At 40.5% G+C, this 13,613-nt stretch overlaps 1 protein-coding gene across 2 annotated transcripts in view; it reads left to right on the forward strand.

Annotated features, from left to right (window-relative positions):
* ccbe1 (collagen and calcium binding EGF domains 1) overlaps positions 1-13,393 on the forward strand; it is a 44,036-nt gene extending 30,643 nt beyond the window's left edge. The window contains exons 3-11 of one of the 2 annotated variants that reach the window (XM_074690572.1): positions 936-988; positions 1,173-1,307; positions 1,456-1,593; positions 3,015-3,124; positions 4,422-4,530; positions 5,444-5,583; positions 9,161-9,196; positions 12,547-12,582; positions 12,926-13,393. In XM_074690572.1, coding sequence (XP_074546673.1) covers positions 936-988; positions 1,173-1,307; positions 1,456-1,593; positions 3,015-3,124; positions 4,422-4,530; positions 5,444-5,583; positions 9,161-9,196; positions 12,547-12,582; positions 12,926-13,183 — 1,015 coding nt within the window. In that variant the 3' untranslated portion in view covers positions 13,184-13,393. The remainder of the gene's footprint in view (positions 1-935; positions 989-1,172; positions 1,308-1,455; positions 1,594-3,014; positions 3,125-4,421; positions 4,531-5,443; positions 5,584-9,160; positions 9,197-12,546; positions 12,583-12,925) is intronic. The other variant, XM_074690573.1, reaches the window with a different exon arrangement.
* Positions 13,394-13,613: the final 220 nt, after the last annotated feature.

A 13,613-nucleotide genomic window follows, 5' to 3' on the forward strand; every position in this document is an offset into this window, starting at 1 on the left:
AAGAATGGAGACCAACAGATTGGTTGGCATGTCTGACTGCAAGTGACACCTCGTGTTCGTGTTTGTGTCGCATGTCGCGTTGGTTAAAAGCATCTGCTAACTGAGATTGTAGACTCTTACCTGCAGCATCAAAGCAAAACCACAACAGTGTTGAGAGAAGAGGAATTGCCCAGAAACTGGGAGTGAAAGTGCATGCATGCCTTTGTTACATCACCACAGGAGTCTATTCAAATTACATGAAGGTGAAACATGGCTGCTTGGCTGCATAATGCTAGACTGAAGAAAGCCTGAAGTAAATATGTGAAGGCAAAGAAAAAATACTTGTTTCCAGTCAGCCAGGTCTAATAATTTCTGTGTTAGATCCAATGAAGACAACTGGACATGATATGATTCTTGAAGATGTCACACCTCACCTCTCCTGCCAGTGACTTGGCGACTCACTGGTAGACTGACAACACTTAGAGGCTTATATTTTCTTGCTCTTTCTACCAGTCCGTTTACAGCTGAGGAAGATAACTGAGGGAGCCTTTCAGAAGAGATGAAACTCTTCAGGTTCCCTACCATGTCTTTTTGCCTTCATTGAATCTAGCTCAGAAAAAAAAGAGTGCACCACACCAAGCAAAAAAAAAGAATTCAACTGAAACTCAGAGTGCCATGAAGAAATACATAACAGCAGGCCAGACATAAGAAGGACACCTGCAGAAAAGCACTGAATGTGTTTCTGTGTAAGTGTGTGTGGTCTAGACCACAAACTCCTTGAATACTTCTACAAACAGGATAATAAAAACACCCACTTTTTCAAAATTCTGCACATTCTTATGTACATCAGGTGTCAAACATGGTGCACTTTAATTTGGAGACCTGTTATGTAATCGTAAAATATCTTTGGATTTGTTTTCCGAACGTATCTGGACATTGCTGTTTTTTTATTTCAGAAAGAAATGCTGCAAAGGTTTCAAGTTTGTGTTGGGCCAGTGCATTCCCGAAGGTAGGAAGATGGTTCGAGCATCTGTGTCCTGTTTAGACTGTAATTTCTTTATCTCTTTTTTTTTGTCTTTTTTTGTTTTTGGAGCTGTCCTTAGTTGTGTCACTCATGTTTTCAATGCACTGCAGTCGTCCTGCTCTTGCTTTAACTTCACAGAAATTTGATTACCACTTGCATGTTTCTGCAGACTATGATGTGTGTGCTGGCGCCCCCTGCGAGCAACAATGCACTGACCATTTCGGACGAGTGGTGTGCACCTGTTACCCCGGCTACAGCTATGACCGCGAGCGCCACAGAAACAGGGAGAAGCCGTACTGTCTGGGTGAGACTTCACACAACAGCACATTGTTTTTCCAGACACTTTGCGTTCCCAGATTTAAAATTTTTTGCAAATTTTATAACCCTAAGTTCAAACGTGCTGTTAAAAAAAAACTTGTTCACTCTCCTTGCTCTCTCAATGCAACATCTAGACATAGACGAATGTGTGGACAGAAACACGACTGCATGCTCTCAGATCTGCCGTAATACCGCAGGGAGCTACAGGTGTGAGTGTGAGAAAGGCTTTTTCCTGGAAGAAGACGGTAAAACATGCACCAAGGGGGAAAGAGGTGAGAGTTTGTACTCAGACATTTTCTCTTTATTCACGGCACATCTGACTGAGAGGTGAGGCTGACCACACATTGTTCCTGTGTGGATTAGAATGGAGAGGAGATGGGGGGTACTGCAAACATAGACACCTGGAAGTCATTACACATCCCAGCTCTTGTGCATGTCAGAACAGTTGAGTCTCCCTGACACAGCACCACCACCCCCACCCTCCACACCCTCTGACTCCTGGTCTTCTCTCATTTTCTGGATGCATTTGAGGCCAAAGTTTCAGACTATAAAGTTTTTTCTTTGCCCTGGGTTCAGTTGCCAGTGAAGCAGACAGGGGCTGCAGATTTGCTACTTCCTCCCATGAGTTTATCTTCCATTACCTGCGATAATATTTCAGGAGAAGCTGGAGAGTGAGAAACTATGGTGCATACAGTCATGCTCCTGTTTTATGTCCCGCTGCTTTGAGGGGAAAAAAGTGTCCAGACGCTTTCACCCATGCATGAAAAATATTCAGTCTTCGATTGGGTCAGCAGCAGGGCAGAAACACATGCTGATTTTAGGTGCTTTAGATGTTCATTTTCTCATTCAAGATTTCTCTTAACAGTTGATTTGGTTTCTGGTTTAGAAAATTCACATTTCAGTTCAGATGTAGAATTAGGAGCACGGGTAGTTGGACCCAAAGTCATTCCTAGGGAAGACTGGGCCTTGAGGTCCAGTTGTGTGCCCATATCATGGGTGTCTGGGGTTTCCTTCCAGCTCAAGCTCCTCTTTCTTGCATGCCAATTTCTCATCCTCTCTCCTATTTATCATCTCTATGCTCTCTCTGAAAACAAACACTTTGAAAATAGTCATTCGCACACTTTCAACAGCCTGTCAGACTGTCCATTGTCAGGTGCTCTGTGACATATTTTTGACAAGACATTTGTTTCAAATTATTTTTTTAGTTCATGGTGTGAAGACACACCACAAAAAAATGAAATCTTTTAAGTGTTTTGATCTTGTTTTGAGTAAAAATTGTCTAGTTTTATTTGACATGAGCCACATACAACTTATAAATCCAGAAAAATGTCTTGTTTCAAGTTTTTGAAAGACAAAAATGAGGTCTGGATTGCTTGTAACATGTAAAAAAAATGTCTTACTGCAAGTAACTTTTCTCTTGTTCCATTGGCATATTTTTTTTTACTTATTACAAGCATTTTCATTTTTGTCTTTAATAACTTGAAACAAGACATTTTTCTGGGCTGATTAGTTGAATGTGGCTCATATTACGTACAATAAGACATTTTTTACTTGAAATTCGACAAAAACACCTGATCAAATTTCATTTTTTTGCAGTGTATAAGTCTTAAACTACTTTTCTATCAAAGTCATCTAGAGTTTTCTTCTTAGCTTCTTTGACTGAAAAATGTTTCCATCCCTCCCCCTTCCGCAGCACTGCATCTCTTCGAGAAGTCCGACAATGTCATGAATGCTGGGACGTGCTCAGCCACTTGTGACGACTTCCTTCAGATCAAGATGTCAGTCCTGCAGCTAAAGCAGAAGGTAAAATGATCAAACATGCCAAAAAACACCATAATTCTATCTTTTAACAGTGTCATTATTCTTCATCTTAAATCATAGTACTGCATTCTGTGGCTTTTTCCAGCTCTCCGTGGTTGACTGCTGAAAGGCAAACTCAGCACTTGAGTTAAATGAATGAGTCCAGAGCATGTTTAGTTTCTCTTTATCACCACCTGAACATATCTCTTTATCTTCAGGGTCTCATACCTGACTGAGTTTCAGGAACACCAACAGGCAGACTTTTGCAACTCTCTCCAGGCCCATGAAGTCCTGCGTTTCCTTAGAAAAACAAAAGGAAAAAAAGTCCTTCACTGTAGCTGATAGTTTTTTTTTTAGATGTGGGAATTTCAGGCAATCTGTGTGAAGCTTAACAGAAAGGTCACTTTTCCCTTTGTGCAATCACAGGTGTCTGAACCGATCGGAGCACGAGTCTGTCAGCAGTGGCACTCAACACCTTTGACTGTAACACATGATGTATTGCTTCCAGCTGTGTGGTCTGAGTGCTGCTGCAGCCGTGCTACATACAGCTTCTCTTTTTCTTTTTATATGTTATGAAACAAAACAATAATCTGTTGTTGTGCTTTGTCACATGAGATTAGAAGATATATTCTGATAGTACAGGGAGGTTAATGTTTGGATGTAAAAGCACACTGTGGTTCAAACACCTGTCTCAGGCTACAGTCCTGCATAATGTTGGCTCATCAGCAGGTGAACCATGACCCCTCGCTGTGTGTGTGTGGACATATGCTTCTACCTCTGTGAGCATGAATTCTGATTAGCAGCCTCTCACAGCACAGCGAGGTCCTTCACGTGTTCCCCTCTGGGAGTGTCTGACCCACATGATGTTACACAGAGATCAAAGTGAACTTTTTCCAAAGGATGCCACTTTGCATCCAGAGCAGAAACTCTCCTGGTCTCACTGAATAATGTAGCGGGTTTGCCTTGCCCTCCATCTGCCTGGGTTACAGCTTGTAGCAATGTGCAGATGGAAGATCAGCTTTCATCTCTGGCAGGGAATATAATTTTAACATAATCTCCCTGGAAGCTGACCCTTCAGTGGGTAATTTCTCTGTCCTGTTGGAGAGTGCAGGCCTTTATGAATCACTGTTTGGTCAAACATCCAAATGCAAACTGTGAAGTTACTGTTTTCGTTTGGATGTTTGACATCGCTTTCAAGCAAAGGAAATAGAAACTTTAATGCTGAAAGAGAAGATGTATTTTTCTGGCAGTTCCTCATTAACCTCCTCAATCACTCATTATTTTCTGCATCTTTTTCAAGATGGCCATGCTGTCAAACAGCGCTCACGTCCCAGAGCAAATGACCAGCGAGAAAATCCTGACATCAACCATATTTCTACCAGGGCCCCCAGGTCTCCCAGGACCTCCAGGTAAAACACATGGAGCTAAAAGCAATAACACAGCGTAAGACGCTGCATGAAGAAGCTGGCCTGTATCCAGCAGAGATGGTTTGAAACATTAATACAGCCGAGGCTGATGGGAATGTCATTAGCTTTGCAGGTTTGGGTCGTAAACCAAAGCGTGTGAAAATAAAAAGTGTGATCTGATGATAGGCACCAGGGTGAGGTGAATATCTGTATCACATTTCATGGTAATCCACTGATCAGATGACAAGAGGTTTCACTCAAAACCAAAACTGTGAGGTGTCTTGAGCTTGGTGGGGAGAAAACTGAGGTCACCAAAATCACAGGGGCTCTTATATGAGAGACTTCTGTTTACCCAGAGTCAACCAAAAACTGCTCTGAGTATGTGGAAACTACATAATAACGATGGCACTCTGTGGGGCTGAGATTTCTTCAATTGTTGTATGGAATTTGAAAGGCATGATATGAAATTTAATGTTTGAAACTGAATTTCTTTGCTCTGAACTTGGATTCTACATCGTTTGTTTTTATTTCTTAGATTCAAAAACACAGAATTAGATTTCAGCTTGCACGATTCAGATTCAGTTTCACAATTCAATTTCAGTTTAGTGTGGCACAGCCTTTACGTCAACTACATCAGTGAAGAAGAGTAATCGAGCACATATTCACAGAATTCTGGCTGTGAATTCCTAATCTGAGCTGAGCAAGCTGAGATAGCGCTCTTTCCATGGTATCAGACGACCCATACCATTTACAATAAGAGATTTCAGCCTGGATCAAAGTGTTGGACAGACAAATTGAACATCCTCTGAACTCCAGCGAGTCTTAATTTTTTCAGCAAATATCATTTTATTCTTCATGTATCTATTTATTGTGTTGAGTTTTTTCTCTTGATGAATACCAGTCTGGATTGTTTCAGGGGATCCAGGACCAGTGGGGCCTCCAGGGGTTGAAGGGCTGTTAGGGGCACCTGGGCCTCCTGGACCCAGAGGCTTGATGGGGCCAATTGGACCCACACCAGACCTGTCCCACATCAAACGGGGCCCCCGAGGAGCAGTGGTCAGTTTATATCATTTCAAACTATTGCAGTCACCATAAATCTGTTTTATCAGAGGTTTTTATCAAAGTAGCTGTGAACTCCAAACTGACTAGATGTTTCTTCAGCACTTTGTGCAGTTTCTTTTGGCGTATCACCTTGATTTTACAGGATAGTTGCCTCAATGAGTAAGCATGAGTGTGTTTGTCCTCTGAGGGTGATCCTGACTGCTCTGCGTGTGATACCATATTGATCTGAATATAAAACGTTCCTGGATACAAGACAACGCCTTTTCCCAAGACAGATTTTTGAGAAAAAGGCTATTTAGTGACAAAATCTTGTGTTACTTCAAAGAACATTTTATTTGAAAATTCTAAAAGAACAGTGATAAAAAAAAATGTATAAAACAAGGCAGGCAATACACCAGAGCAGTGGTCTTCAATCTTTTCCAACTCAGGGCCTGATTTTAAGTCTCAAGCATTCTTAAAATATGGAGACCATACAGCCAGGCCAGTTTGCTGCCAGGGTAAGATCTATCTTTTTTTATCTGGGATTTAAAATTACTTTAAATGTATCAGACTAGCTGATGCACAAATATATTTTTGTACCAAAATTAAACACTGGAATCTGATATTTATACAGTCATAGTTAACTGTAGTTGTTAAATTAGAGAGGGAAGTCAAAGGCATAAATGGTAATAATCTGTTTGTGTGCACACCTTGGCCACCCCTATGTCACTGCCCTCAATGAGCCACCCCAGTCTGAAAGTCTGGACACGCCCCTGCATAGACACATAGTAACAGTGTGGTATAAAGCTAACAGGCTTTCAGGTTTGATCAGAAAAGAGCTGGAGGAAAATAATCTTGTTGATCTTTAAAGAATGAGAGCAAAGATGGACAAACTTTATCTTCTGTACCAAAAAGAGCAGAAAGGTGACTCCTGAATGAGCGCGGGTGAATCCAGCGCAGGCACAGCACCGATCATCACGTCTCCTGGTGAGGAGGAAGTTAGACCACACAGAATGACAAGGGGGCACTTCTGCTTGTGCTGACTTTATTTATGAATAAAGAGTCACGAGAGGACAGGGGGAGAAGATTTACTTGTGAAAGAAATCTGTTTTCATCAAAGAAAAGTTAGTAGCATTCTTAAAAAGTTTTGCTCACAGAAATCTGAAGGCATGGTTGCTTTTATTTTGGCGTGGCGGTACGCCGTTATCATTTACATGTGGCAGACACTGTGCCATATGCGTTCTCAGAGCACTCTCGTATTGAAGATTAAACATAAAGGACTGAAGTGAATACAGGAGAAACATGCTGGAAGCTCCACGGTCGCTAAAACAGCATCTGTTACATGAAGCAACATTTTTATTTTAGTATAATTTCATCCCCACTCCTACAAGAAAATTGAACTATTTTGGAAATTATTTGGCAACCCACTTGCAAAACCGGCGGGCCTTGGCCCACATGTTGGGAATCACTGCTCTGGAGATCTATATTAGAGGACAAACCACAATTTCCTTAATGTCAACTTCACTCCAATGCCCTACCATAAAAATGATTCAAACACAAGTAGAGCGCAGTGTTTTAAGCGTATTGTATGAGTTAAATATATTCTGAAGCACAGTTTAAAAAACTTTAATCAGATATTCTAAAAAGAGCAGACCTCTCATTAGCTGAAAGAATCAGAACAGAACAATAAGGTGATTCTGATGTAATCTTTCTTTTTTGTTAACTCCTGGTTCAGCTCCAAACTTTTGCTTTCTATCAGTTCATTTTTATTTCAGTAACAGGAGTTGAGGAGCAAATGCTGAAGTGTTTCTGCTCTTTTTTGTTTCAGACGTTAGGAGGCTTCATGTTTTCCGTTCGTTTTTAACCATGATTGATCTTAGAGCTCTGTAAGGGTTATCTGTATTTGGTGATGATGGCAGTGATACCTGTGGCGGGAATCGGTTGTGTCTTTAAGACTTGACTCTTGCCATGGCATGTTTGTTTTTGAAGCAAATGAATGGAGAGCAGATCTTCTTGTTAACACAACTCCCCGTGCTCTATCACTCTCCTGTTTAGCTTTGTTCTGCTTTTCTTCCTTTTTCTTCTTGACATTTCAGCTCCAGTGTCCACCATTACTACAAAACAAATCCAAGAAATCCTTTTCTTTAAGAAAAGGACAGATTTGGCTTCTTGTTTGCTAGACTTTGCCAGATGGCATATGGTGATAGCCATCAAAGCAACTTTTGGTCTACTTGCCATTAACGGGGAAATCTGTCCAGATCACAGATCCTTAGCAATTTTGATCATTCGTTTTAAATCCTGGATCATGAACAGAAAAGTATATAAAAGTGAGACTATTTCAAGATCACTTATAAAGTCGTCACAGAGATCATGAGTGGAGGTTAACCAGTAAGACATCTTTCCACCACTTTTTCCCTTAAAGAAGGAAAAAGAGACAACATTTTGCAAAGTGAAAAATTGATGACACATGGTAACAGCAATAACAACAGCAAGAGGCTGAATCCATTTACTGCTTTAGCTGTTTTCTTTGGCTCGCTGCGTTTGCTCAGTCTTGCAGACAAGTGTGAAACCTCAGAGTTACAATGTGGGACTCAAATCAAGAATGCACAGGATGTAGACTCACAGATGTATTTCTAGTTTTTAAAGCTTAAGTATTTATTCGTCCTCATCGTTAATAAATCAGGCCATCAACACCAGAAATCTGTCTCTGAAGGAGCTGCTCGATGCCAAAAGAAGGAGAAAGAAAACTGTTTTTATAGGAGGAAGTTAAGTAATACTGTGTGTTTCTGTGTGTGTGAGACTTACTCAGCTCTTTGCATTTATGATCTGTTAATACAGTTAATCAGCTCACACACTGGAGAGATCAGACTTAAGAGGAGCTGTCACCCTCCTCACATAACAACTCGATCAGATTCAGAGCACATTTATGGGGTTTGGCTACAAGTTTGCATGTGTTGGACCACATGTCAGGTATTCACAGATGATGAATATGTTACAGTGCTGTCTGGCTCTCTTGACTTCTTCCCAGCGTGGTTGTTGGCTCTTCTCCCTTTATTAACGTCCTAACACTTCTTTAATGGTGATTACTCAAAGAGAGACATCAAAGCATCAAACCACAGAGCTGAAGTTTTTCAGAAACGCCTGCAGGAAGCAGCAGAGTTAATCTTTGATGATCATTGTTTGTGCAGCACGGTGAATGTGCCAGTTTTCACTTTAAAAAGCTTTCTGTTGAAATAGTGGGAAGAACACATTCCTGTTTTGGTCGATGACAAGCAAACATCCAGAATAATACACCCAAAAGCACAAAGTATTTGGCTGAATTTAAACTCAAACAGAGGTCAAAGAGAGCACTATGCCTTCATTGTCTTAAACACAAAATAACTTAAAGAGAGCGCTTGCTTCATGGCCTCTGTTTGCAGGGAAAAAACCTGGAAAGTTTTCTGATTGATAGTTGAAATGTTAAAGACAGACAGCTGGGTCAGAGGTCAGCTTTATGCCAGCAGTACTCAGCCAGTTTGATGTGTACGGCTTCAGAGAGTGAAAGGAAACAACGTTTATACGCAAATAAGACAAATATCTCTTTATTCAACAGGGGCCTCCGGGAGCACCAGGAAAAAATGGCGTAAAGGTGAGGTTGTATGGTTTTTTCACACTGTATCCTTTTTGTGCTTTTCTATAAGTACAGTTGTTTTACAGGACTCTCTCATTCTGATAGCAGAGCTTGGCTCTTTCCTCACTTAACTCAGCCCTCTTACAGACAAGATGCCAAAATTGGTGCAAAATGTTTTTTTAAGGCTGAAGAAAACACTGCTGGTTGCAGCTGTGTTCAGCGGATGATATAACCACAGAGAGTTACTTCAAGAGTCAAAAGCAGCTCGACAGGACAACAGATAGCATCTTTTTCAAAGCTTCTGATGAGCATCATCAGAAATATTTAAGAGTCGTACTTTCAGTGGATTTGCTTCTTAGCTGCAATAAAAACAGAAGATGGATGCTGTATCTTATCTCTGTGGTCATGTGTCCATTCAGGTATTTGTGACTGAGCAATCTTGGTCAAGCTCTGACTATAACTTTGATGCTTTTTAGGCTAAAGTTTGTTCGTTGTACTGAAGGATTTTAGCTTTTTTAAGGATGTTGAGTCTTAAAAATGCTACAGCATTGACTCAAAACATCCTGGGCTATCTGTGGCCACATGGAGATAATGAGGTGCCCCCCAGAAAGCCCAAAGCAAACTTTTAAAGAGGCTAAAAACGAGGAGGGACAATGACGCTTTTCACCTTGGAGTTGCTGCTTCTGTATGATAGTCACATTTTCAGTTCCAGGGATGAAACCAGAATCTGGTTTTGATGGTAAAATCTTAAAAATACTCCTGCACATCTGACTTTTAGCAGCACTTTTTCTGTCTTGGTTTGATAATAACTGTTGTGGTTTTCTGCAAACCTGATTTTATAACGTGTTTAGATGTCTGAGATGTGACAGCTTGTTTTGCTCCGTGTAATAACCATAACACTGTTTGCTTAGCTCTGTGATCACGTATGGAACAACTTAGGTGCATCTTCTTTATTGACACAGCATGTTGGTGTTCTCCCAGTACAGCTTGATGTTTGTGTGGATAGACAGGAGAGTGATGCTAATCTGTCTCTCTCAGTAACAAACACAAACCATCTGCCAAAACACTCACAGCCCCACTCTGACCCTGAGCCTGCCTGACAACCACAGCGGTGAAGTTAACCTGAGAGAGTGTGTGTGTGTACATACCCTGGGTCAACAAGCTGCTGTGATACTTCACAGACCTGCTACATTTACACACTTTTAATCAGTCAGATACACGAGACTCAATCTGAGCTGTACTGTACACTCTGAGAAATATTTTTACACAGCCCCCAGCTCTCATCTTATCATGTATTCTTTAAAAACTAAACAACTTTCACTGCTGATGTTTTTAAATGAATGTATTTATCATGATATGAAAATGTGAGAGCTAAAAAAAAACACATTGGGGGACACACAATGAGGTTAAAGATATGAAATAAACCAGAAAAGACAACAAATGGTGCATAAAAATAATTAGAATGCAGAATAAGAAATATTGGGGTCTTAAATGAAAAAAAGATCAGATCATGAAAAATGATTCTGATAAACTCCAGATCCTGATCCTGCAATAAATACCCGACATATATTTCCCATATCACCCCCTAATGGAGAACATTTTCCTTTAGAGGAAGCAGTTTGTTGACATCCACACAACATCTAACACTGCAGAAAACTGACAACTTATCATCTGGTATCAAGAGACAAATGAGGGACAGGTGAGGTTTGATTTCATAAAACTGTGATGATGGCACACGGATGTTTGACAACAATTGGTGATGGAATTTTATTTTTCAGAAATCAATAAATGCAGTTTAATATGGATCATTGATGTCTTCAAGAAATGGTAGTAACATGTTTTGGTCCAAAAAGCCAATAAATCAAGCACTGCATTGTTTCCAGGTTCTCATAGCCCCTCTGTTCAGAAAGGTCTGATTTAGTGGGCGTGACCTTCATATGTAAATGAGCCACCGCTGATACCGCCCCGCTCTTCCACGTCACTGAGAGCGGCGCCACGAACTCTGAGTGCACAATGTTTAGAAAACAGTGAAGCTCGTTCACTGTAACATTACAGGCTAAAACAACAGGCTAACCGTAGCTAAAGTTAGCATCCTGAAGCTAACACAGAAACAGGGGGGACACTGGGGAAAAGCTCTTACATCTGCTCCACAGCACACAGCATTTGAAATACTCACATTTCCAGGGTCCGAGGTTTGTTGCGGGATGGTTGGTAATGCGCCTGGATTCAGGACCAGTCTATTCTCTAGCCCTCTGTTGTACTGTCCAAAGTTGGAAAATCAGTAGGCCGTGAAGTGACTAGCACACTCATGCACAGTTTTACTGAGTGTAGCTGGCACATTTCCTTGATAAATGAACTCTAGCCACTTAGCCTGGTCTTCTTCCGAGATGGGAAGCTTGTGCATTGAACTATGTGGCTGTTTACAGCCAAAACAAAGCAGTGATGGCTCTTCAACTTTGGCATTCCAGCAGCGGGGAGGGGAGTGGATGGGGAGGGGTTTGGGGGTATCTGCTCCAACGAACCAATCAGGTCAGACTTGCGCCTGATTGGTCAAAAAAGGAAATCGCTAACATTGGCAAATCCCCGAAATCCAAACAGCTCGTTTTAGGTCAGGATTTTACATTTTCAAGCACTACTAGGTACAGGTTTTATCATTAAATATCACATTTTGTGGGCTGGGAGGAAAGCCAAAGACCCACAAATTTTACTAAAAGACTTAATAAAGTAATTTTTGCATAATATGGGACGTTTAATAAAATCAAATGTGGCCCTCTGTGAAGAAAGTTTGGACATCAAATCTTAGCTTATTATCTCTTACTCTTTAAGTACTTGATTCTGTTTGGTCTACTCTGTTAACAGTGGTAATTATGTGCAGGGATTGGCCTCTTGTCTTACTTTTGTCTGTTTTGGATAAATTCACACTCTGTACATTTCTCCCTGTAGATTACCTCTTACTTTGCCAAAGTGAGGATGTTTTTTTTTTTTTTTGAAAAATGTAGGTAACTGTATAGAGATTTAAAAAATGGTGATCAATTTGTGTATTTTTCTGGAAAAGATGTAATTCTTGGATGTATTTTTCTTCAGTCTCCATGCTAAGCTGAAGTAGAGTGCCTGAGAATTGTACCCATGAGCTTAAAACCTAATGTTCTATTTTTTTATTGCCTTAAGCCCTTATACGAAATCTTATTTGATTGAATTCATTTAATGTACCGAACATGTTCATAAGCTTCCTTTCCGGAGCTCTTTAAAAAAAAAAAAAAAAGAAGAAAAAAATGCCCAAACAGTTATGTGCTCCTATTATGAATTCCTCCCCTGCTCTTTGCCTTTCTGTATTTTATCAAAACTAAATATTTATTTTGTTCCCCCAGGGAGAGAGAGGAGCTCCTGGGCCTGTCGGACCACCAGTAAGATCCTGTATTGATGGCTTTAAGTCGTAACTTGTTCATATTATCCAGCAGAACAATGCAGTTAGAGTGAAGCATGAGTGGAAAGCAGACCACTGTGGACATTTAAGGATAAAGTTAGTGAACCTGTCAAAGACAAAGTAAATATTATCCTGTTCAGAGGACGCATGATACCTCTGGATAAACACTTAATGTGTTAACGGTAATAAATCCTGAGGGAAAGATCAGTTCCTGGAGGACGGTTTCAGAGATTTTCATTTCCAAAAACTGCGTCTGGAAATCAAAAATACTTCAAACATAGTAAAGTTTAAATTATTTAAAATGTATTTGTTTTTCTACACAGGGTCCTCCAGGCTCCTTTGACTTCCTGCTCCTGCTCATGGCAGACATCCGAAACGACATCGCTGACCTGCAGAATAAGGTGTACGGTCGACCACTCACCCCTGGAGAGGACTTTCCCCCAGTCCCTGATAGCTGGAGGGACACACAGGACAATCTAGACACAGGCTCAGGTGAGGACTACAGGGAACCTCCACCTCGGACCAGGAGCAGGAAAAGGAAACCAGTACGAGAGAGAACTGACTTTGACTGGAACCTTTAAAAAAACACAAGCACACAACTTCAGGTGTAAATATTAAGGCGTTGTCTTTGTTATTTAAATATTTTGAACAGACTGAACTGTACACTTATAATTACAGATGTTTATTTTTGTATGATATTCTTATATGTGTGAGTACTTTTTTATCAAAATGAGGTCGTGCAAATGCATGATTTTTAAATCTGAATCTCGAGAAACATCTGGTTCCTTCACGGCACATTAAACAAATCTCTTATAAAAAAGTTTCCTCTCATTTCTCTCTGTATTTTTAAACAAAAGTGAAGAAAAGAGTGAGCCACCAAATACTTCAGGAATGAGGCCATTAGAGACGGATTATTAACGCGTACATGATGGATGAGGTGATGAGAATTTGTAATGCGACTTTAGAAACATCCTGTTTTTGTCGGTATCCAAGGCGGCAAAGAAAAAAGTG

The sequence above is a fragment of the Halichoeres trimaculatus genome, unplaced genomic scaffold (assembly GCF_033239565.1).
Source record: "Halichoeres trimaculatus isolate MK-OKI-2021-1 unplaced genomic scaffold, fHalTri1.1 fHalTri1_scaffold_16, whole genome shotgun sequence".
Taxonomy (NCBI): Eukaryota; Metazoa; Chordata; class Actinopteri; order Labriformes; family Labridae; genus Halichoeres; species Halichoeres trimaculatus.